This window comes from Corvus kubaryi, unplaced genomic scaffold (assembly GCF_017639235.1).
Source record: "Corvus kubaryi isolate FWS band 111438036 unplaced genomic scaffold, C.kubaryi_AGA036_p1.0 74, whole genome shotgun sequence".
Lineage (NCBI taxonomy): Eukaryota > Metazoa > Chordata > Aves > Passeriformes > Corvidae > Corvus > Corvus kubaryi.
Window position 1 is genome coordinate 4788463 of NW_024582061.1, and position 22653 is coordinate 4811115.

The 22653-nt window shown below is 43.1% G+C and overlaps 1 protein-coding gene across 2 annotated transcripts in view; it reads right to left on the minus strand.

The window, feature by feature from the left end:
* The window catches only part of PARVB (parvin beta), a 52561-nt gene that overhangs the window by 14601 nt on the left and 15307 nt on the right, over nucleotides 1–22653 (minus strand). Inside the window, exons 1-6 of one of the 2 annotated variants that reach the window (XM_042051227.1) lie at nucleotides 18611–18708; nucleotides 16095–16184; nucleotides 14149–14219; nucleotides 7500–7602; nucleotides 4488–4628; nucleotides 4015–4130 (exon numbers count right to left, since the gene is read on the minus strand). In XM_042051227.1, coding sequence (XP_041907161.1) covers nucleotides 4015–4130; nucleotides 4488–4628; nucleotides 7500–7602; nucleotides 14149–14219; nucleotides 16095–16184; nucleotides 18611–18647 — 558 coding nt within the window. In that variant the 5' untranslated portion in view covers nucleotides 18648–18708. Of the gene's footprint in view, nucleotides 1–4014; nucleotides 4131–4487; nucleotides 4629–7499; nucleotides 7603–14148; nucleotides 14220–16094; nucleotides 16185–18610; nucleotides 18709–22653 lie in introns of those variants that run through there. The other variant, XM_042051226.1, reaches the window with a different exon arrangement.

Below are 22653 nucleotides of genomic sequence, written 5' to 3' on the forward strand. Positions count from 1 at the left end.
CACCACTGGCACCAGACACATTTATTCTTCATCCTGCCTTGACTCTGACCTTTCAGTCTGCAACTCAGACTAGAAGGGAATTACTGTAAAAACACCCCAGATCTCCCAGCAGCACCAAGGTGGGGCATGCTGCAATTTTAAGAATAAGGCTGAGGCAAGCTAAGCATAAAAGATGACAGTTCCTGAGCCTTGTAAAAATAACCAACACAGTGAGCCTCAAGGACAATTTTTACACTTCATTCTGAGAACTTTTTTGTTTTCCTGAATTAGGGTGTTTCTTCACCATGCAAGCTTACATTTTGAATAGCAGGCAGTAGAGTCAGCTGGAAAATCTCAGTATTTCTCAGTTCTCACTGGAAGCACCACTGAAACCAACAGAGTTTCTCTCCTCCCTGCCCTCACTGAGGAGGGCTGGAATGACAGGTATGTGTTGAGTGACACCAGCATTAAAGCAGGTATCACCCTAGATTCTTAACTCAGCACTTAGAGTAGCTACTCACAGGATTTTAATTAGAAGGCCCACCTAAAGCCGTGCTCTGCTGGGACCCTTCTTGAATAACTTGGGCATATATTGCCATGGTCACCCAATTTCCTATTTCACACAAAGAAACCACAAAGAAAACTATTTCTGGAGGTTGATTTCGAAAAGACTTTCAAGTTACTTCCAAGTAACTACATTTCAGGAACTCTGCTCTTGAGAGGGGCTACGTCATGGAGGCCATTATGAAATAATAAAAACAAAAGTGTTTTTCCACTGGGTTGGTCTTTTAGTTGTTCCACATAACACAAAAAGACAGATAGATAGGTAAAGGTTCTTCCTGCCAAGGAAGGCAAAACAGGAAGTCATATCCAAAATGCTTGTGGGTTTCTGAGCAAACTGAACCGTGCGGGACCAAAAAAGGATAGTGCATTGTTTGACAGATCCAGATTGAACTACAGATCTTTCTCAGACTCTAAATCAACTATTTTAAATCTAAAAAAGTATATATACAGAACCTTAAGAAGCTCTCCATCTGACACCTCAAGATGCTAAATGAAGAGAAGAATTTAATGGAAGGGTAGAATCACCACTGAACTGTGGAGATCTGGGTAAATATTTTCCATGTAGCACAGTGCTGTCATATTATCTCACTTGAAGGATCAGGACAGTGAAAGTAAGAGAAGAAAGAGCCCACAGCACTTACACGAGCTCATAAGGGGTCCTGCATTGCTCTGGGATGGGCTGTGGAGATGCACACAACTTGGCTGAGCAGTAACTTGCTAAACCAGTTTATTTTCATGGTGTAAGCACAGTCCTTTTGGGGAAGAAGCACCTCGGGGATCTGCACAGTGTGAGGACAGTTTAACAAGTGGATAAAGATAATCAAAGTCAACCACAAAAATGAGACTTAGCAAGTTTTGAAAATTTCAGTGTGGGTGTGTTCTTGCACCATACTCCCACAGCATCTTGCATGGTTTTCTTGCTGCAGGGTCAGTTCTGAAAGACTTGCACAGAAGTCTCTTAAACTGTTTATTAACCCCCTCAAACGTATTTCCAAGCAAAAAGAGGCATTTAAAAGAAAACCTCTCAGTTAACACCTTATGTTAACTGTGATCTAGTTTGACAGAACCGTATTCATTACTGGGATATGTAATCAGAGATCATTTGACAACAAATTGGTAATAATAGCAATAATCTTCTGAATAGTAGTTTCCTTACGTGGATTAGGAACAATATTAACCTCATCACCATTCTGTTTGCCATTAGTATAACAAAGCTAAACAAAATGCATTTAAAGAGATCTGTGCTACAGAACCAGCATGTATTTTTAAACTAGATTTTGGGCACTGAACTACAAAAATTCAGCTTACCAAACTATAAGGCAAAAGTTCCCGTTCCAGAACAAACATGCTCTGCTTCATACCACCCCTTGCTTTCCGTTTAAGTAAACAAAGCTGGAGAGTTGCAAGCTTTTCCTAGCAGTGGATTAGGGGCTGAGACAAGCCTCCTCTTGCTCAGGGCCAGCTGCAGCCATGACCATCTCCAGGACTCCAGGCTCTAGATCCAAGAGCAAGAGCCTGTAGGATTTGACTTAACTCCCACTGTACCTGACACCTTCAGGCACTCTCTTGGGGACACAGGCGTTGCTCTCTCTCTCATCCCTAGATTCTTGTCAGCCTTTATGTCACCCTGTCATCCTAGTCTCAAGATCCAGGTACTCTGGTGAACCAGATGGTGTCTCCTCTATATCTCTCCAATAGGAAAAGAAGTGTAAACCTTCTCCACAGCATTCCCTCTGCTGGGGAGGTGGAGGGTTCTGAAGCTTGAACTAAGGACAATGAAAAGGAGGCCTAATGTTTTTTCCTGACTTTGCAGTTACAGAAGACACTTCACTGTACTGGGTAAAAGGAGGTTTCTAGCATCAGGGTGTAAGAGAACTGCTGACCAGCTTATATTTACGTATTCCTCCTCCTCTTTCCAAGACAGTCAAAAGAAAGTTAAAAAGAAATCAGTCTCCTATTTACATTCATGTTACCTTATAACTAACTCACTGTTGTTAAGTTCTGACTTCAGTTCTGAAAGAACTAAAGCAATTCAAAATCACCTCCTATAGATAATACACACATTTATTGTGAACCAGGGAGTATCCACCAATTTCTCATTTAACATCACACCCTGCACCTCTAGGGCATCCAGGCAGGCAGCCTGGAAAACACCATTACTTAAATACAAAGCAAAATGGGGCTCATCTAATCAACCACCCTGCATCTTGTAAGGGGATCCAAGTTTTCAAAACAGGGTGTGGGATCACTTTATCTTCTTTATTCTTGACAGGAAACTCACTGCAGCCTGACAGCTGGAACAGTAAATGGCACTTGCAGAGCGAGTGCCACAGCAAACAGGAGCAGAGTGCCAGCTGGAATGCATCTGCCTGGGGTTCAGCAGAAAAACTGGCTTCCCATGTTACAGATATGAGAAGCTTTCACTGGCATAGAAGGCAAGGAAAAAGCAGAAGTACAGATGCTTGAAAGTAGAGTCTTTGTAGAGGGAAAGGAAATGGTCAATACCAAGCAGAGAAAGGAATAACGAGAGCAGTATCTAGGGCAGGGGGGAAGCAGTCAGGGATCCTTAGGTCAGATCTCTTCTCCATATCTAAGGAAAGCTAACAAAAACACAACACTGTGAAAGAAATGATGAAAGTCTGTCAGGCCCGCCAAGGAAAACAACATGTCTAAGTCTGCACATGAAGTCATTGGGGAAAAACAACACTGCTAACAAGCATTCCAGACTAGGGAGATTCTATGTGCTGAAACTCCTTCCTGTGCTGTTGAGGTTTCAATGGCTTCTCTACAAAAAATGCATAGCAAGAAAAAATGTACTGGAGTGACAAATGGCAGGCCCAATGCTCCCTTGTACAAAATCCCATTGCATACTTTCAGCTTGCTATTGCAGGAGCAAAGGCTGGCCCCAAACCTACTAAAGACGTGCTGTTCTTGGGGTCACACGTAAGCACATGCAATCCAAAAACGCATTCCCATGGGTGTGGTGGCCTGTTAACCCCCTGACTCTGTATGTTCCCCCTGTTCCCTCCCCAGCCTTGGCCACTCCCTCCGTTTTTCTCCCTATTGCCTCCTGTACCCCAACCCTGCCCAGGGACAAAACCACCCCGCACCCAGACCCTGTTGTCTCTCTACCTCTGAACATCGAGGGGACGAGGTGTGACTAAAGCCATCCCAAACCCTCAAGAGAGACCCTTCTCTGCCTTCTTTACCACCCCTGCGCTGTAAGGCTGCTGGCTGCCGGAGCCAGACCGCGGGGCTGTCCCAAATGGACTCCGGGATGCGCCTGATCACACAGCCCTGGGAAACCTCGCTGAGCTCGCAGGGAGCAGCAGCCTGCTGGGCAGAGTCCAGCAGTTACTACACATGGGCACGGGACTCACTAAACAACTGGGACACATTTTCTAAATGACAAGAGATGGGAGGCCCAGGACTGCACAATCTGCTCTGTTCCTCCCAGGAGCTGGTACTCACCCGTACAACCACCACTTGCACTGACACATGCTCAGGCAGCCGGATGGGAGCTCGGAAATGCATTGCCAAAGCCACCAGAAGGTGAAGAATGGAAATCAGATTCTTGCCATGGATGGCTGCAGGGAACAAGGGAAATGAAGCAAGTAAAATCATACTGAGGCGTTCTTTTAAATAAACAGCTCTGGGGGAAAAGGCAGTGACAAATGCTTTTGGTCAACACAGTCTTTTAATCTTTCTTCCTCTTTTTCCTGAATTAGTAAGGCCTACAATGTAACTTCACAGGTAGCAAAGCCTAGATTCAGCCCTTCCTTTAAGCTTAACTTAAAACTCCAAACCCTCTCTGCTCAACACAGACAGGCAGACCCAACCACTTGCTTTTCACTGTGCTGGAGGATACTGGAGAAAAGCCCTCTTATGAGACTTCCTAAGTGATAACAAACTTTCTAAGACAGAAAATATAACAGAGTCCTTACAGTCAACATTCCACTTGATTGTCCAGCCATGGGGTCGAAGTAAATCATGGACAGCTTCCAAGACCGTCTGCAACTTCTGCTTCTGACCAATTTCAGATTGTGTCACCTCTGCCACATTCAGTTTACGATCAGCCAATTTTTCTGCATTTGGAAAACAAACGAAATAAATAAATAAAAAGGACAGGCAAGACCGGATTAAACTGTGTGGGAATAACAAGCACAAACCACTGGAGTCCACTGGAACTTTTCTAAGAGAATTCTTTTCCTTGGAAGGAAAAATAGCTGGAAGTAAAACTTTCACCAGAGCGTGTCAGTTCCAATAAAAATGTGACAAAACTGGTAAAGTCTAGCTGAACATGCTCATCAATCAGGTGTCAAAATATGTAACAACTTTCAGCTAGACATCAAGCTAGCAGCAATATAAATTATACCTCCCAATTTCTTTCACTGCAGAAAAGCATTTGGCACAACACAGCCTTCACTATGCAAGGAATCTGCAGAGGTGTACAGGACTTTTTTTAAAAGTTAGTTTAGGACAAAGAACTGGAAATATTTTGTGTGAACATTTACTTCAGCTTGATAAGCTTTATTTCAGGTTAGCTGAAGGTATGAATTTAAGCTAAAGCACATTTTGCATCCTCAAACCCTCAAGACTCATATGACCCAGGCAGTGGAACTAATTTAAAAAGTAAGTTGGTACAATCTTGTCATGTTGTTGACATTGTCACATCATAGTTGATTACTTCCAAAATGAAATCATGCGGGAAAATGTGTAAAATTCCACTACTAACATTTCAATTCTGTTAACATAATATAATTATTTGTGGCCAAAGTTGTAGACAAGTCATTCTTCTCTTCCTCTGCATTGTGGCCCTTGCAAAAGAGACAGGAGCTAAAATTCTCTAAAAAAAGAAAGAGCAGGGAGCTGAGGAAAGCGGGGTAGAGCCCTCCAGCCATCAGAGCAATGGGAACAGCTGATCTCTGTTCTCTCTCCACACCCATGAAAAATGTGGCCAAACTCACTGTGCTGATCCGTCCAGGAGGTCAGGACAGGTTGGCCATATTCCAATTATACACTATTCCACTCTTTAAAACAAAAAAACATGCTTCACCAAAACTGCTTTCACAAAATAAGGCACTAAAGAATCTAAAGATTCTTCCAGAAATGTTTCAGAGTTGTCAAAACCTATCATTCCAATAATGGATATATTTCTGCTCTCAAGTTCAAGACATGCTTCTTCTGGATGCTTTATCCAGCTGAAGATATCTATTTATTTTTTCAAAGTGGCAGCAATATGAAAGTAGTCCAGTAAGCCAAAGAGAAAAGACTTGCAGGTTATCAACTAATAAATACTTTGACCATCCTTACTGTTTCTAGCAATCTAAAGTAGGGAAATTTTAATCAATATTATTTTATCAAGATTACCAAAACAAGCAAATTAATTTTTCAGTCCCATGTTAGGGCTTCTACCTATTCTCAGCCCAGGTTAGCTGACAGTCAGCAAACAAATTTATTTCCTTTCACACTGGAATCTTGTGTACCAAGTCATTTCAGCTTCTCTGAGTGGCACTACTTGTCCCTTGCTAAATTAACTAAACAAGGAGCTCCACCTCGATCAGTCATTTGCTAGTATCTTGTTTCAAACTGCTTCAGCATAAGCCCAGCGACAAGCTGTTGTCCTTAGCCACGCCCAAAAACAAGGGGTTATCAAGACAAAACACCTTTCACTCAAAAGGAATGGTTAACTACCACTTGAAGTTTAATTTCTCCAGGCTGAGCCCCTTTCCCAGCTCCCTCAGCCCCTCCTGGTGCTCCAGCCCCTTCCCCAGCTCCGTTCCCTTCCCTGGACACGCTCCAGCCCCTCAGTGTCTTACATACACACACATGTAGGTACAACTAAGCACCTTCTAAATGTCTGCAGGCTTGAGGCTGGAGCCATGGCTCCACAGGGAGCGTGAGGAAGCAGTGATACCTGAGACAGCTGCAGTGAAACCCACTGCCAGCTGAAGAAGCAGAGTTATGAAGCATGCTATGAACTACTGGATTCCAACAAATATTCCCCAGCTAAAATTACCTGTACAACGCTGATCTGCACCACATTTGGAGGCTCCTGGCTGCAGTCTAACCCACAAGTGTTAAAAGTACTCTTGTTTCATTCCTCAAGTTGTTATTTTGAGGGGTTACAACTGCATGCGAAGCTAACTGCCATTAACCAATTTTAAGGCTTGTGGATGTTCATCCAGACACCTGTCATTTAAGGGGCACATGCAGAAAATCCAGCAAGTAGCACCCATCAGCACCAGGTCCTCCTGCCCCACTGTGACACACACCCCCCACAGCCCAGCCCACTCTTGAAAACACAGCAGAAGTGAGCTGAGGGCAGTCTGGCTAGGAAACTGTGGATTTACAAGAGACTGGAAGCCTCAAGCCTCCTTGTTGGCCGAAAGCATCCCCATAAATCACTTCATTATCACAAGTCTTCTCCACTATGCTTCCTGCATCAACACACACATTGCAAAGATGGAAGGGGGCTGAAAAATCCCAGATTCTCAACTGAGTGTATCCCCTCGTGTGTCATTCACACAGAAGTGCACATTTTGAGCACATACCTGCTGCCATGCATTCCCTTTTTCTCTTTTTCCCCCCAAAATAATACTACCAGGACCTCAAAGCAGCTCTCAGCCCAACAGCTTTCAAAACTAAACCATACTGACAAAATTTTGCACTGCACGGCTTCTGCTTGGCACCATAAACACAAACCTCTTCACTCCTTTTCGACCCTTATTTCAGCTGTCTGGACTACACTTAGTCCATAAAACAGATACCTAGGAATCATCTGGATTTCCTCCCCTCTCAGAAGGCAGCCTGAGGAGAACAGATGGAGAAGCTGAGGCTGCAGCTTTCAGTGAAATCAAGCATCTCCCTGAGATGTTGAGTTACTGCACAGACCTGCTGCTGTGTGCAGGAAGAGGTTAATTTTGGGCCCTTCCAGTTCTCTTGTGTGAACTCACCCAGCAGCTTTTGCAGCACCTGCCCATCATAAAGGTCCTCTTCAAGTTGTTTGACAATGATTCTCTCCTCCACCAGCACATCATTAATCCAGTCAATTAGAACCTGCAAGCACAGAAATAGGAGGCAAATATCTAAAACCAACTGAAGTATGTTCTTTTCATTCAAGGCAGTAATCAGGAATATAAAATACGTGAAGTGCAAGCATATTTATGTATTTCCAAGTTGCAGAGATAAGACCTGAATGTAAAAAAAAATATAATAAAAGTATCTCATTGTCCCCTATTGTTTTTAATTCAGGTCTTGACAACAGGACAAGGCATTTTATCCCCAGCTATTGCAGAATACAAAAGTCCAGAATTAAGATCTTGGTCAAATGGGTCTGATAATCATTTTACAATTTTAACAGTTCCCATATGCTGACTACCATAAAATCATTCAGTCACATGTGAAACAGGAATGAACATAAAGAACCTTTAAAAAGAAAAGGAACTGAACTAAGTTTTCCAGGTGCCAAAGATAATAATTTCCAAAGAGTTACAGGAAAACAAGCCTTGACTGAGGCTGGTAGTAGTGCTGTCCTCCAATTTATTACTTGGAAAATTAAATTGTTTTCACAAAAATAACACAGTTCTGTGGGAAGAGACACAATGTTAATTCCTCCTACATCCTTGGTTCTATAAGAGGAGAAGAGTACTGCCAATCAGATGTGAAAAATCCATTAACCAGAGCCACCTAAAAACAATAAGCTTCATTTAAAGATTCTGCAGTCTTTAATTTGCATCATATAAAGTTGTGGATTCTTTAAATTCACTTTCTGCTTAGACCCCATATTTCTGCCTCTTCTTGGCAGCTGTGATGGCTGAGAAAGTTGTGGGGTTTGCATAAACAAGAGATGGTAAAACAAAAGCAAATGAAAAAAATATATGCAGGCTTGCAGTGGAAAACACCCACCTTGGGAATCCTAGGGAACACAAGCATTTGAGTATGTTGGTCACGAGGACATTTAAGTTATTCAGCCTGGCTACTGATGTTCATTCAACCTAAAAACCTCAAATAAATTTGGCTAGGCTTAGTGACCATGAAAAAGTTTACAATCCTAACATGAAATACTAATGCTTCATGTACAGACTCTAGTCCGTATCTTTAGTACTTCCAAAGCATGCTGAAAATATGCAGGGCTCAAAGTCAGCTCTAAAAATAGGGACAGCATGTAAGTGGCAAATTTTAGCCAAGTGATTTGGCAATTGCTCAATCCATGGAAAGCAAGGATCAGCATCAATGCTCACCTGTGTAAATCACCTTTGCCCTCTAAGCTGCCCAGAGGGACTAAAACCACAATAAGAAAAATGACTCCTCCAAAGACCTGTCTTTGAAAATAAAGGATTTCTGATAAGTTATTCACTATTCAGTATCAGCAACTTGTGTCAGAAGTGTTCTTCCCTCACACATGAACAGAAAGAGGGGAGGTGATTGAAGAGACGTGGATACACAAGGATGAACTCGGCAGCAGCGGCATCACCCCACTGCTCCCCTGTGACAAGTCAGCAAAGAATTACCACAGCTGGAAGCCAATGAGAAGCACAATATTATCTTTCACCTCAAAAACTTCACCAGTGACACAGAAAAAGTAGTCCTAGATAACAAGACATCATCCAGAAAGAGATTTTCACTTAGACATCCGTAGAAAATCAACTGAAGAAACCAAAATCCTAAAAAGTTTAGATCTTCCATGAGATTTATAGAACAAACTTTCAAAAATTATCTGAAGCTCAGCTGAAAATATCATTAAATAATCAGATCCCATTACAGTCCCTATAAGAAGAGGTTGGACTTCAAGAAGACCTCAAAAGCTTTGTTAAAGGAAGACTCAGGATGCTAAACTATTTGAAACCATTAATAAACATTTTATTTTGTGTCCTGTGCTGAATGGTATTGAAGTCAGAATCTAGAAAATGCCAAGGATTTAAAATTAAAGAATAAAAGGTATGATCCAACAACCCACTTCCAAGAGTACAGATACACAGGAAACACAGGTATAGGGTCTTAAAAAAGGAAAATACTTACACTATGTGCTAATTAAATGTTTCACAAAAATTTAGCACTGAAAAACTACAGGAAAAAAAGCTACAAAAAAGAGACACAAATTAAACAGGTCTAGCCATACTTATTTTATGATTTTAATAGTTTAGTACCTCAATCAAAGACAAACATCTCAAAGAATGTTCTAACTTCTCTACTATTCGGACTACAACGCCAGCTCCACTAGAAAAAATGAATTTGCAAAGTTAAAGAAACCAATCCAGGTGGGTTTTTTGAACAGCTGTTGAAGACTGGAAAGTACTGTAATTAAAATAATCCCAAGCCTTTCTTGATTTCTTGATTGTGTCTTAATTAGAAGCCTGGAAAAAAAATTCAGCACAGATTTTGTTGTTTTTTTTTTTTTTAATTTTTACAGAGGAAACACCACATTGCTTATTGAAACAAGCAACGTGCAGGAATCCTTTCTGACCCTGCTCATGGAAAGTCAGCTCTCTGCAGCTCTTTGTAATTTCTCCTTCATGAAAAGGCAGAAGCAGGAAAGATTCAATAACCTGAATGCCTGAAAATTCTAACAGCCTGACACAGGCACACTGGTGCTTGGAGGGAGGCAGACAAGAGCTTTTCCTATGCATGGAAAGATGCTTAACCTCGATCTGTCTGGTCTCACACTCCTCTATCCATTCCTTCATTCCTGTGCCTGCACTTCTTACAGCTGCAGCTCAATAGTGCAATTTGGGCTCATAAAAAGCTGCTTTTCTATAGCCTTCTATAATATTTGGGGCTAGTAGTGTGGTTTTAAAAACTGAATATGATATTCTTATGTCCTCACAACCATGCCTGGCATTTCATGCATATCTGCACTCCTCTAAAGCACTTTTGAACTGGGCCAAATGCTCAGACACAGACTTGTAGCTGTGAAAATTCAGAGGTCAAGGGCATAAGGACCCCAGAGTCACTGCTGTACAGCAGTGAAAAAAATGCAAAACAACACAAAATACATGAACACATCTGGCACAATGGGAAAACAGGAAGCCCAGCCACCAAAAACAGCACAGAAAGAAAATCCTGGCTTCAATGACCCACTTCCCCTCAGCTTCTGGGAGAATTAGGAAGCAGAGATCAAAGGTATAAAACTGGCTTCAGGGCTGAGCATGAAAATTATTAGCAAAAATTCATATTTGGGCCTCTTGACTAAGCACTGGCATCCTGTAAGCAAGGGGAAGGCTTCTTGCTGCCAAAAGCAGATCTCAGAGCATTTAGGGAGCTCGGTTTCATCTGGTCACATGTGAGAAACCACATTCAAAGGACAGTGGCTTCATTTTGGTTTTCTCTTCTCCTCAGTAAATCTAAAAAAGCCATAAAACCAGATATGGGAAAAGTTGGTATCTTCCAGGACAGTGAATGTTTTACTTTTCAGGCAGTGTCTAGAGCAGCAATGTTTGGATCTGCATAAAGTTTAGATGAATCTTTTAAAGGCTAGAAGTTGTTGCAGTTATAAGCCAATCTTACAGAAGTGCTTGAAGGAAGGAAAAGCACCTTACAACTGTGGCTTGCTGCCTTTTGTCAAGGCACTTTCAGATGGGACCCAATTCTTGCACACAGATGTTCTAAAATTTTGCATTCAATTAGCGGAAGCTCTTTTTCATATTCTTCCTACTGAAATACTGAAAATGAGCAAATATTGGACAATGAGTAAAATAAGCTCACATATTTCAGACACTAGAAATGGAGCATTTTGTGAATACAATATTTATACATACATATAAATAGAACCAGTAACTCATCTCTCTTTCCCTGAGCTGAATTTTCCGCTTTAGGTCTGTTCAGCCACATACCAAATTTTGATTACACACAGGGCAAATGAAGTGAGTTTTAAAAAGCTGCTGGCCACAGAGGGAATTTTGTTGAACACTTCATCCTGATAGATTGTAACTGTTTTTAGAAAACTGTCTATGGTGAAAACAAACAACACTTCCAGGCGTACTGTTTTTCATTTGGGCAAGAAGACTTAAAGCAGGTATTTTCACATCCCCAACTAAGCAGCCTTCAACAAGGAGTTTCTCTGTATATTTGCTTTATTAAGAGTGAGGAATGAGGCTTTTTGTTGTGTTTTTCATCTGCTGGTCTCTGTATTACCACAGTGCTGTGGTGGAGTCTGTCCCTCCAGAGTTACAAAGGCTCTGTCAAAATCACTTCCAAATGCCCAATCCACAATGCATACAATTCCTATGGCATGAGGTCAGCAGAAATTAAGCCAACATTTGGTGGAGACAAAGAGGTACTAAAGCAGCGTCAGCAGCAGATATCTCTGCTGCTTCTTTGCACTGAGATCCATTTAGCCCACTGCATGTGACTGGCAGGACAGAAACACCAACACAGAAACGCCATCAGTGATGGCGAACCATTGGCATGTCTAACTCTGGTGCTGAAAGAGATCTGGGCTGGCCCCAACGAAACTGAGTCTCCGCCAGCTTTGAAAAGGCATGAGGCTCTGCTGATGCTATTGGCACATTCTTCTCTGAAGGGAAAAAGAGAGAAAGAACCACTTGGAACTACAAAAACCTCCGTCTATTCAAGTTCCCACTCCTCACTAGTCCATGGAGAGCTCTCTTTTCAGGCTCTGGGGGACAGACACTTTTCTGCTGGCTGGGTTTCTAAAGCACAGCAATTCTCATCCAGCACTGGGGCTTTGGAAAATGCCAATAACCACCAAAGAACAGAAAATGAGGAATAAATTACTCTTTTTTTTTTTTTGCATTATCCAAGCTCTGTAGTATAAAGTAAGTTTTGCCAACATAATTCAAACCTCTCCCTGGCTTACAGATTCGCACCAAGAGAGGGTGAGCTCACACCAGCGCTGCTGAATCTCTGTAAAAACTCTTAACTGCTGAGAGGTATGCAAGTTGTTAGCAATTAGCTAAATTACACAGGCACTCCACAGAACACATCTCTCCTTTGAGGATGATCCCAAGGAAACAATCTCCAGTTCCATGCTGCTCCCTGCACCAGGTGATCCCATTCCATTGGGACCTCTCTCCTTGTGCAAGTGTAAACTGGCCTAGTGACCCTGAACCTGATTCTGCAATGCACTTAAACATATCCTCGAGTGCTGTTCTGGCCCTGATTTTCACTCCTCCTGGAGGTTTTCAGGTTTTTAATCTGAAATAATATAACCTTGCTGGACTGTGACATCCAGGGAAGACTCAGAAACTTGTATTAAACTCAGCAGGACAATTCACAATTTAAAAGCAATTGCGGTTTCAGTATCAAGTCTCCTGAATCACAGAGTACATCTGGTTCCTCCACTGCAGAGACTCTTGTTCAGCTGATAATATCACTGCTCCAGTAGCAGAGAAACCACATTACATTCTGAGAGGGTGATGCAAGACCACTGCACCTTGGAGAGGATTAATGGATTTAGGTACCAACAAAGAAAGAATGTGCAGCCACTTAATTTAAAACCACAACATACTCCCGGTGAATTAGAACAACAGAAATTTGAGCACAGCTCCTTGCTAAACTCAGCCTGATGTGGTTTTGTGATGCTAGGCACGTTATTGTAGTGGTAATAACAGATCACTGGGCTTGTTTTAAAGATGTAGCAGGTGAGCAGTTTGCTGAGGCACTCACTGAAACAGTTCACTTTGGGGAAGCAGCCAGGGTGCATTAGGTTTCCAGCAGGGAATATGCCCCAGCTCAGCCCCCTCTCTGTATACGGTATGCCCTATCCAAAGTTTTCATATCCACACAGACAGAGCTGTACTGTCGTTTCCAAGAAACATTATTTTTACAATTCTTTTAAAGAAATAAAGGGAAAGTGTAGTGGGAAGTATAACAGCAGCACAAATACCTTTTTGAAAGAGAGCACACTTTTTCAGGCTTGCCATCCCTTCTCCTCCTGCTTGAGCTTGCACCATGTTAATCCCAACAACTTTCTGCATAGAAAAGGTTCTCCTAAACACAAGTCCTTCAAGATCAAGTCCTCTGTCATGCCAGGCAGGAACTACTGGCGCTGCTGAGTCAGGAAGTCTCATTTAACATCAGCACATCTGGGCACACCTTATCAACCCCTTGGGCAGGTGTGTCCAGTGACGAGACAGAACTACCTGTCCCTGACCCAGCACACAGGTAAAAACTGAGAGCAGAATGCAGGGCAAGAAGAACCTCAGTTCCAACTTTCCCATGACACAAGACGTCCCCTCCTTGTCCCCTAACATTTCAGTGCTACTCTTTCTTCTCCTGAAACCTCACTAATGTTTTCCAAAGCTCCTTCCCAGCTTTCACAAACAGAAGGAACCTACATTTTGTGTGCAGGGACTGCAGACAGACTCAAGCCAAGCACTGATCCTTGCTGTGATCATCACAAGGATAGAAATGGACAATGGAGCTTTACTCCACTACTCCACAAGTACCTGACATTCAGCCTTTCCTTGTCCCTCTCACTGTTGCTTTTAGCCTTACCTTGTTGTTGACCTTCATCTCAGTTTTCACAGCTGTTTTCCAGTAACAAGTTGCTATTCCTCAACTGTGTTCTTGGGTGACCAGCTTATAAATTACTCCAGCTCACTAGTTAAAAGATTTGAAAAAGGACAAAAATTTATTTCCTACCTTGATCAGTTCCTTGAACTTGGGGTCTTCTTTTGAGTTAGGATCGATCATAGTGCGTTCCTCATTCTCCTCTGTTCAAGTAAAAGGGGAAACCTTAGCGAGATCCACTTCAAATGTGCACTGCTGAAACTGCAACAACTCCTGACCCTGAAGGGGCTTGTCAGCTGATCAAGAAATGGCAGTGCCTACTCATCCTCTTAGCCAGGGGATGTCCCATGACCCAAGTGTCAGGCAATTTTAGAGACACACAGAAAGATAACACAGCCCCACTTCCCTAAACCAGGATTGTTCTCACTGACCTTCCCCTGCTCGGGCCCTGCCATATGTAGAGTGCTTCAGGAAAATCCCTGTCCTCATATGAGGCATGTTCATATTAACACACCAAAAACCCCAGTGGACTACTTTTCTCCTCCTCCTCAGTTTGTGTTTAACTTCTGTTTGAAAACACCTGTCCCAAATTACAGAACCTGGAAGAATATAATGAGCTCAATGCACTACACTCAGTGCAGCTCTGAGATTTGGGCTGAGAGTTTGTGCCTCAACCCTCTGGTTTCCTCAAAACTTGGTCACACATGTACTCCTGAGTGCAGGAACTCCTTAACCTTCGGTTAAGCTTAAGAGAGAAATTATCCTGCTTTGTATCAGCTGTACTGGTGCATGGGGGAAGAACATAAAAGAGACTTCCCAGGTGTAAAGCCTTCTATTTCTTCTGCTGATGAGATGAAGATGTGTGAGAAGTGCTCTCTAACGGCCAGAAGGCAGGCCATATGCAATCCTATTTTACTACTGATTGCTCAATTCTTTCTATCAGGACAACAAAGGAGGGGTTTTGGTATGACCACTGGTCAGGCCATTGTCACACTGCTCAGTGTGACCTGGTAGTGACTAGCCAACAGTGACTTTCCACTGCAGTGCCAGACTTCACTGCAGTCAGACGGGAAACATGGCACATCCTGGACACAAGACTGACTACACACTATTTAATAACCAGTATCTAACTGCTTACCTTAGTCTTCACCCACACATTTGGGGTCAGTATTTTCCAGGGCTCTTCATTATTATTAAAAAACAAAAATAAGACCATGCTGTCTGAACACACTCAAAAAATTTCCATAAACCAATGAAAAAACCATGAATTCTTTTGCTGCTTTCCCTCTCTGTTCCTTTAGTTCCTCATTACTGCCTAGGGTGAGTCAGGCAGTCCATCATAAGGAAGTGACACCCACTACACACCCAAAACACTAACCCTGAGCAGGACTTGACCCATAACAGTACATGATTCACCACAGAACTTGGTTAACATTCACTGGTGATCATGTCTTTGCAGGACAGGCCTTCAGCAGTAGTCCTGCATCTCCTAAAGGCATCCACAGCTTTACTGGTATCCAGAAGAAATCACTGGAGACACTCCTGATCCAGACATATCGACACAGAGCAACCAACACTTTGCCTACATCTTAGAAAAAAGTACTCTGCATTTCCTTCTATTCTCCTAATCAGAAAATCCAAATGACTAACACTTTTCTGGTTTTAATTTACTGCTTTATTATTTGTCTTGATGTTTGATTTACAGTTTCATAATTAGCTTGCTTCAGCTAATTCTGTAGATTAAGAGACATAAGGCCAGGACAGACAAAAGCAGTTTATTTCAACAAGTTTTAAACCCTTTTTGCTATTAAATTATGCTGTTGCTCTTGTAGGGACTCAGAGGGAGGAAATGGGGATGGACATGGGAGAGAGTCTATAAACCACCTTGCTTGGCACTGCTTTTCAAACTCCATTTAGCCTTTCTAATTTCTAGTCTACAAGTACCATGCAACCTTTTTCAATCGTCGCTTCCAATCCTCTCACTTCCAGCTGGGCAACCTGCATTCAGCAGTGAAGCCCTGATGTGGGGGCCAGAGTGGCCCCCTTCACAAACCATCTCTGCAGCATGAAAACTTTACCTAATAGTGTGTCTTCTGGATGGATGTCCACGGTGCTTGGGTTCATCGGCGCATTGATGGCATTTTTACCTTCTTCTTGGAGGTCACTCACTGGATAGAAGAGAAAAACCAAAAAGAATGTAATAAATGCACAGTTGGTGTCTCTGTAGGGCTTGGGGACGGTGTTCATAATAAGAGACAACATCTGGTAGATCCATTTCAGAACAGGACCACAGTTTATGGCATGAAGAAGTGCAGCCACAGTGGAAAATAAAATTGAAGTAGCATCCTTTTATAGCTTCCTATTAAACAGAGCTACCACACAAGTGGCTGGAAAATTTTAGCAAGAAACCCAATTCTGTGGTAAGAACAAGCTGAGAGTGCTTGTTTCTCCAGAAGGAAGGGGTGGGAGCTTTGCCTGCAGAATGGCCTCAACCTAGAGCAGACATCACAGTGTGAAAACAAACCCCTTTTCTGACAGCATGACCACCACTCATCACCTCCCTTTGTAGCAGCAGAACAGGAGGAACTGCAACTTGCTACTGGCCTTATTAAATCCTCAGAGAATCCCAGGGAGACCTACCAAATAAAGATGAAAAGGTATTTAATTCCAGCGTTGCCACTTGATAGAATAGATGTGCCATGATCTGGTGAACGCAAATATGATTTTTTTTTTTTTTTTTTTAATTTCAAGCTCATCTTAAACTTACAACTCTCCTTTGGGAAAGTCAGCAAAGCATGCTTCATAAATAAAATGGATGTTAAAATACTTCCCTGCATCCTGCCATATGGAAGGAACTAAACTTGAGGACAAATACTGAAGAGTCCTTCAGTGTTTTCACAGAGCTTGACAGTAAGAAAAGCACCAGCACTGCTGTAACACTTCCACACTCTCCAAGGCACATCTCCCCTTAAACTCAGATAACATTTGTTTTAAGGTGTGATACTGAACTAGATGGATATGAATTAGGAGATCCAAAGAAACCACAACAGCCCCATCTTTTCAGTGACAGTTCTGTGTAAGCATGAACTAAAATGACTTGTGGCAGCATTTGTGGTAGTGCAATCTCCTTTGAGAAGGGTCCAAATCCCACACTCCTTTCAGAGAAAAGCAAATATTTCCAAATACATAAGGTTTGCTAAGCAAACTTTTCTCAGGAAAGAAGGAACAGTTAAATAATGGTCACAGTATCCTTTCAAGCTCTCCCCTTCCAGAGCAGTCACTATTCCCCTTTCCTGCTGGAAAAACAAACCACAGGCTTGTCATTTGCATGCAGTCTGAGAAGGTTACAAAATCCTGTATCAGAACTCGCTGTTTTCCTGCCTAACAGAAGTGGAAAAGACAGAGATTTTACTGCCACAGAGGAGGGCAGGAAAGAAGAATACACTGCAATCCCCACTCCTTCCCTCAGAGAAAACTGGAACAGGTGCTTAAGACAAGTTCACACATTTCTTAATTGCAGTCCCAAGAGGTTACTGAATTCTGGTTCACAGCATGATACTGAACACCACTAAAATCCTCATCATGAAATGCAAGCAGCAAACCCCAGTCTCGTATTACGATACCTGATGGTTTATGCCCCATGGTTCTTGACTGCAAACAGAAAGCAATGTCCTCAGGCTGAAATTTAACCTCCTGAATGAAGATGCTGGTAAATAACTTGAAGCACCCCTTTTCTGCATTCCTTCTCATTTTCTTGAAAACGTCCACAAACAAAAAAGTCAGGGAGCAAGAAGGCCTCATGGAGCAGATCAAATCAGCTCTAACAACCCTTACCCAGCCCTGTTTGCATTGCTCCAAACTAGAGCTTTCTCACCCCAACAACTCCTACACTGTGATGCCACCAGGAGGCACAAGACAATTAATGTGGAAACTGAAGTTCGATTTTTAAAACTGTTCTAGGACTGTAAGTGCCCAAACTTCAGTTAAGTCAGACTTATTTAAGAACTACCAGCCTTATTTCTAGATGTAGCACTCTTCTTTATCACAGCTGTGTTGTCATTCTGGGAATGCCAAGTATTCAGAAAGTTCAGGGCATCGCTGTTCCCAATGTTCTGCAAATGCAGAGGAGAGCTGCTAAGTTCCTCTGGGCAGTGAATGCATGGCACAGTGTATGCATATGAACAAAATGATGCCAGAATACTTTTAAATGCAGCTAAACCAGATTTATTCCCAGAAGCTCAAATAAGGTGATGCACGTACTCTTTTATTTTAATTTAAAAATTATCATCTCTACTCTTCCTAACAAAAATACCTTGTTTCTGAGCAATTTATCAAAATGAAAGAAAACATTAATGCAAATTTGTGTATTAAGCCCCCATCCCTCATGCCATGAAGAGCCACATAAAACCTTTGTGCTTGTCTTCAGACCTTGTGTAGCTGTGCCAGATCCCATGGGACCAAAACACCCTCTCCTACCTCTGCCAGCAAAGCAAGGCTCTGCCAGCAGAAAGCTTCCCAAAGCTGCCTCCCAGGGAGAGCCCAGCACACCAGGTCCTCATGAAGAGGTTCCTGCTACAAAGGAAGTGTTTCCTACCTCCTTTTTTGCGCCTCTTACACAGCAGTCCGGCCATCCCGGCCCCAGCAGCGCAGACAGGCGAAGCCCATGGGGTGTCTGAGCGCTGACGGAGTGGCAGAAACTGGATAAGGGACTGCCACCTCCAGACTGCCAGACCCCCCCTAATTTGGGCACGGTGACACAGGAGTAGGCACTAAGATCAGCTCCCAGCTGCTGGGGACAGGGGGCCAGGAGGGAGGACACAGCACTTGGCCGTGGTCCCAGCCATAATCCCTCCCTGTCCCAAGAGAGCCAAGCGCCTGCCTTGGCCCACCCTGGCTGCCTAAGAGCAGGCACCTCCAGGATGGTATTCTCTGTGCACGGAGCTTCCCAAGAAAGCCACCTGCACCCTCTGGTGAAGGCACAGCTGGGTTTCCACAGCTTGCCCCAAGGAACACACAGGTTCACAGAGGCAGCATGCAGACAGGGACCTGCACTCAGGAACATGAACGTGCCAGGGCATTCCCCTCACCTGCAGCACTCCAGAAACCTTTCACACTGTGCTGGAACAAATGCTGAGGACTTTTTCCCTGCTCACTGCCCCCAGTATTTACTTATCACTGCTGAGCAAAGAAACAGAAGCAGGAACAGGAAACAGAGCCACAATGCTGGAAAGAAAAGAGAACCCACAAATGAGCAAGCAGAGGCAGTTAATAGTCAGGATGGAGCAACAGGTACATTTCTGAGAAGAACCTGACAGGTATTTTAATGCAAATTTACAACAAAGAATGGCTTTCAGCCCATGCTTTCACAAACCCAAAGGTACTGTACAAGATTATGGATATTAACAGATTGGCAAGTGCCAACCTCCTCGACTTGGTACCAGCAGCAGTGGTTTTGCTGTGAGGTTTATACCAGAGCCATCCATGCAAGAGGCATTTGACTGGCAGAGCAGAGCTGTGCTTGTACAATGAGTTATAGTCATGGCAGATCCCACATAAGGTATTACTGCTCCTTCTCTGCCCAGTCACAGAGCTCCTTTCCCCTTCCCCTCCTCACAGGGAACACCTTCCCCCGTGGTGATGGCGCAGTTCTTTTGCTCCCTACCTGAGACCGGTGTAAAACACCTTTCTCTAAAGCCTGATTATTCCATTTCAGAGACCAGTCACTGCAAACCTGCAGCAGGGGAAGGAAGGAAGGGGTAGGACATTGAGAACAGGCTGAAGGAGCATTGCTTAGTCCAGGTTGGCTTTCAGCAAAAACCATATGTTTTCCCCTGAAGTAGAAATTTAAATCCACATGTAAAAGATCACTTCTTTACCAGTCCCCAAAAGCAGCAAGGGTTCCTGGCAGCCCTGCAATATTTTGACAATCTCTTGGCAGTGTCAGCAGTCAACATGATTAAGTCACATTGGAAGCTGTGCTGGCCTTTCAAACAGATTAATAGAATGAGCAGATCACACACACACAGAACACAGCACTGTGTCTGTAAGCCGGGCAGGCTGTCCCAGAGCATGGGATTACAGGCAAACTGCACACAGCACAAGCCATTAGCTGCAGAAAGTTGGAAGTGCCACCGGAGCTGTCAAAGATTTCTCAAAGGCCAAGTGACGGCCTTTAAAGTCAGCAGGAGCACTATTAAAAAAAAAAAAGAAAAAAAAAAAAGAGAGATGCCCCAGCTTTCTCCTTTTTAAAAAAAGAGAAAACTGATATCAGCAGCTTTCTACCTTCACTCTTAATAATTTTTAGTGTAATTTTAAAAGGTATCAACAACAGCACAGTTCACTTCAATCTCTGCCATTTGCAGCCTTGTTATTAAAAAACTGACCACAAGCCCCTGCATCTTACAAAAACAGATGGTAAATGCTGCTTAATTTTAGCTCTGGTTATTTCTGACTGCAAGGCCAAATCCCACCCTGCAGAGAGGAGCAGCTGCTGTGACACTGATCCTGAGCTCCTGTGCTTTTCTTTGCATTCAGCCAGTGCCCAGCGCTGCCTGACCACAACTTTTACATGATGCACTTCCATCTCATGATGCAATCCTAACTTTGGAAGCTGTCCTTGGCTCCACTGCAGAAGATCCCTTCAGGTAACTTCGTCCTCCTCTCTGGTGGGAGCAGCATACGGACAGCAAACATGCAGTGCCCAGGTAACTCAAACTGCACAGGAAGCTTCCTTCCTGCCCCCAAATTCCTACTGCTTCCTAAGTTTCCTTCTTCTCACCAGAGCCAAACTGTGAGCAGCTGCACTTTTTCAGACAGTGACTCACCTGCCTGCTACTCATATCCTTATAGTCCAGATCACCATGTGCAAAATAGAAAGCCCACATTCAAGACCATTCTTAGCTCTTTCAGACCAGTGACACAATCCTCATTCACTCACATCTTAGATGAGAACGGGGATACAGGACAAATCCCCCTGGTCAAGCAGCAAATCCTTGCATAAAAGATCAGGTATCAGCTGGAGCTCCCACTTTCCATGGGAGAAGTCAGACCAGAGGGCAACAAGTCCCTGAAGACTCTGCAGTGCCGACCTCTTAACTTGCTCCTCTGCCTATCACAGGCCAACGCAGGCAGCCATGCACACAACAAATTTCCATCTGACAACTAAAACTCTTACAAAAAGTCATCCTCATAACTGCAAGCTTTCTAGGCACATTTAACAAAAGGCACTTTGAATAAATCTCACAATTTCTAAAAAAAACTGATAAGCAGAAAGGTTTCAAAACCAGGCCCAAACACACTGTTACACTGCACTCTTTTTCTAGAGACGAACCACACGCAGCTCAGTCTGCTACTGCATTACTCATCACTGCACATTTACAAAAGGCTCTCCAATCTTTTGGTAGAGGCTGTGGGAGAAAGACAAAGCAGCCATTTAACTATAAGAGCGAATTAATAATCCCAGGCAGATCAAAGGCAAAGACTTGACCAAATCCACATAAAGGCACTGTATCAAGGGACTGCATTCAAAGCAGAACTGTGGTAATAAAGCAAATTATTTATACGCCTCAGCAGACAAGGCACTCACAATGGCCAGACTCTGGTACATAAAGAAATGGAAAGATGTATAAAAAAAAAAGGGGAAAAGCAGAGCCAAAGGCAACTTTTAGGAAAGGGCTGTAATAACGCTTTTGGTTTAGTTGCAAAGACCAGGCCACACTTGCTTAAATGGATGTGTTAAAATTTACACAGGTAAGCGGTCTATTTTGTGACTGCCAGAACAGAGATCTCCCCTTTATTTTTGCCAAAGGTAAAATATGTATCTAGCATGGTAACAGCATATTCAACACTTGAGCCAGCTGGAAATGTTTACAAGAAGCTTGGGCTCTGTTTTGTTTGCGAGGGTGAAATACTGCTTTTGTATTTTCACAAATGAGAATGTTCTTATCTTTCTAGGGAGTTGTTTGGGGGGTGTCTGTGAAAAGAGGATTTCCATTTTTTGGCAGTGACCCCTGTGATGAGATAGCCAGTATTAACACAGCTTCAGCTGTCCCTGGCCTAGCCCTGCACATGTACCAGCACTGCTGAAAAGAGGCAGAACGGGAACAGGCAGAGATGCAGCATCTTAGGAGAGAGAAGCACTAAACAGAGAGCAGTGGCCATAAGAGGCTTTCAGCATTTGCAGCACTGGAAACTAAACACCAAAGCAATCAACAGCTCTAACACCCACTTACTAATACTGAACTGGGAATCCTTCAAAATTGGTTCTGCAAGCAAGATGCAGCCTTTGACAGAACATACAGAGAGCTATGGAACTAAAGCTGAAAGTCAAACATGGGATTCATCATTTTGCTGTTTCTCATTTCTTTCATTATTGCCCTAAGCCAGTTACGTTGCTGTCTTCATCAGGCACGGATCCATCAGGGCAAAGAGGCACTCAGACTTCATCTTGAGCCCCACCTGCCACTCACCCCTTCCTTTTGCGGGCATTAGTGGTTCCAGAAGCCACATTATGTCACAGAGTGAGGAAACTGTGTGTCTGAAAACTAGCCAGATACGAAAGGGAAAAAAAATAAAGTGAATTTTCACTGTATGGACATACAAACAGTAATGCTGGGCAAAGTTAATTAAAAGAGCCAA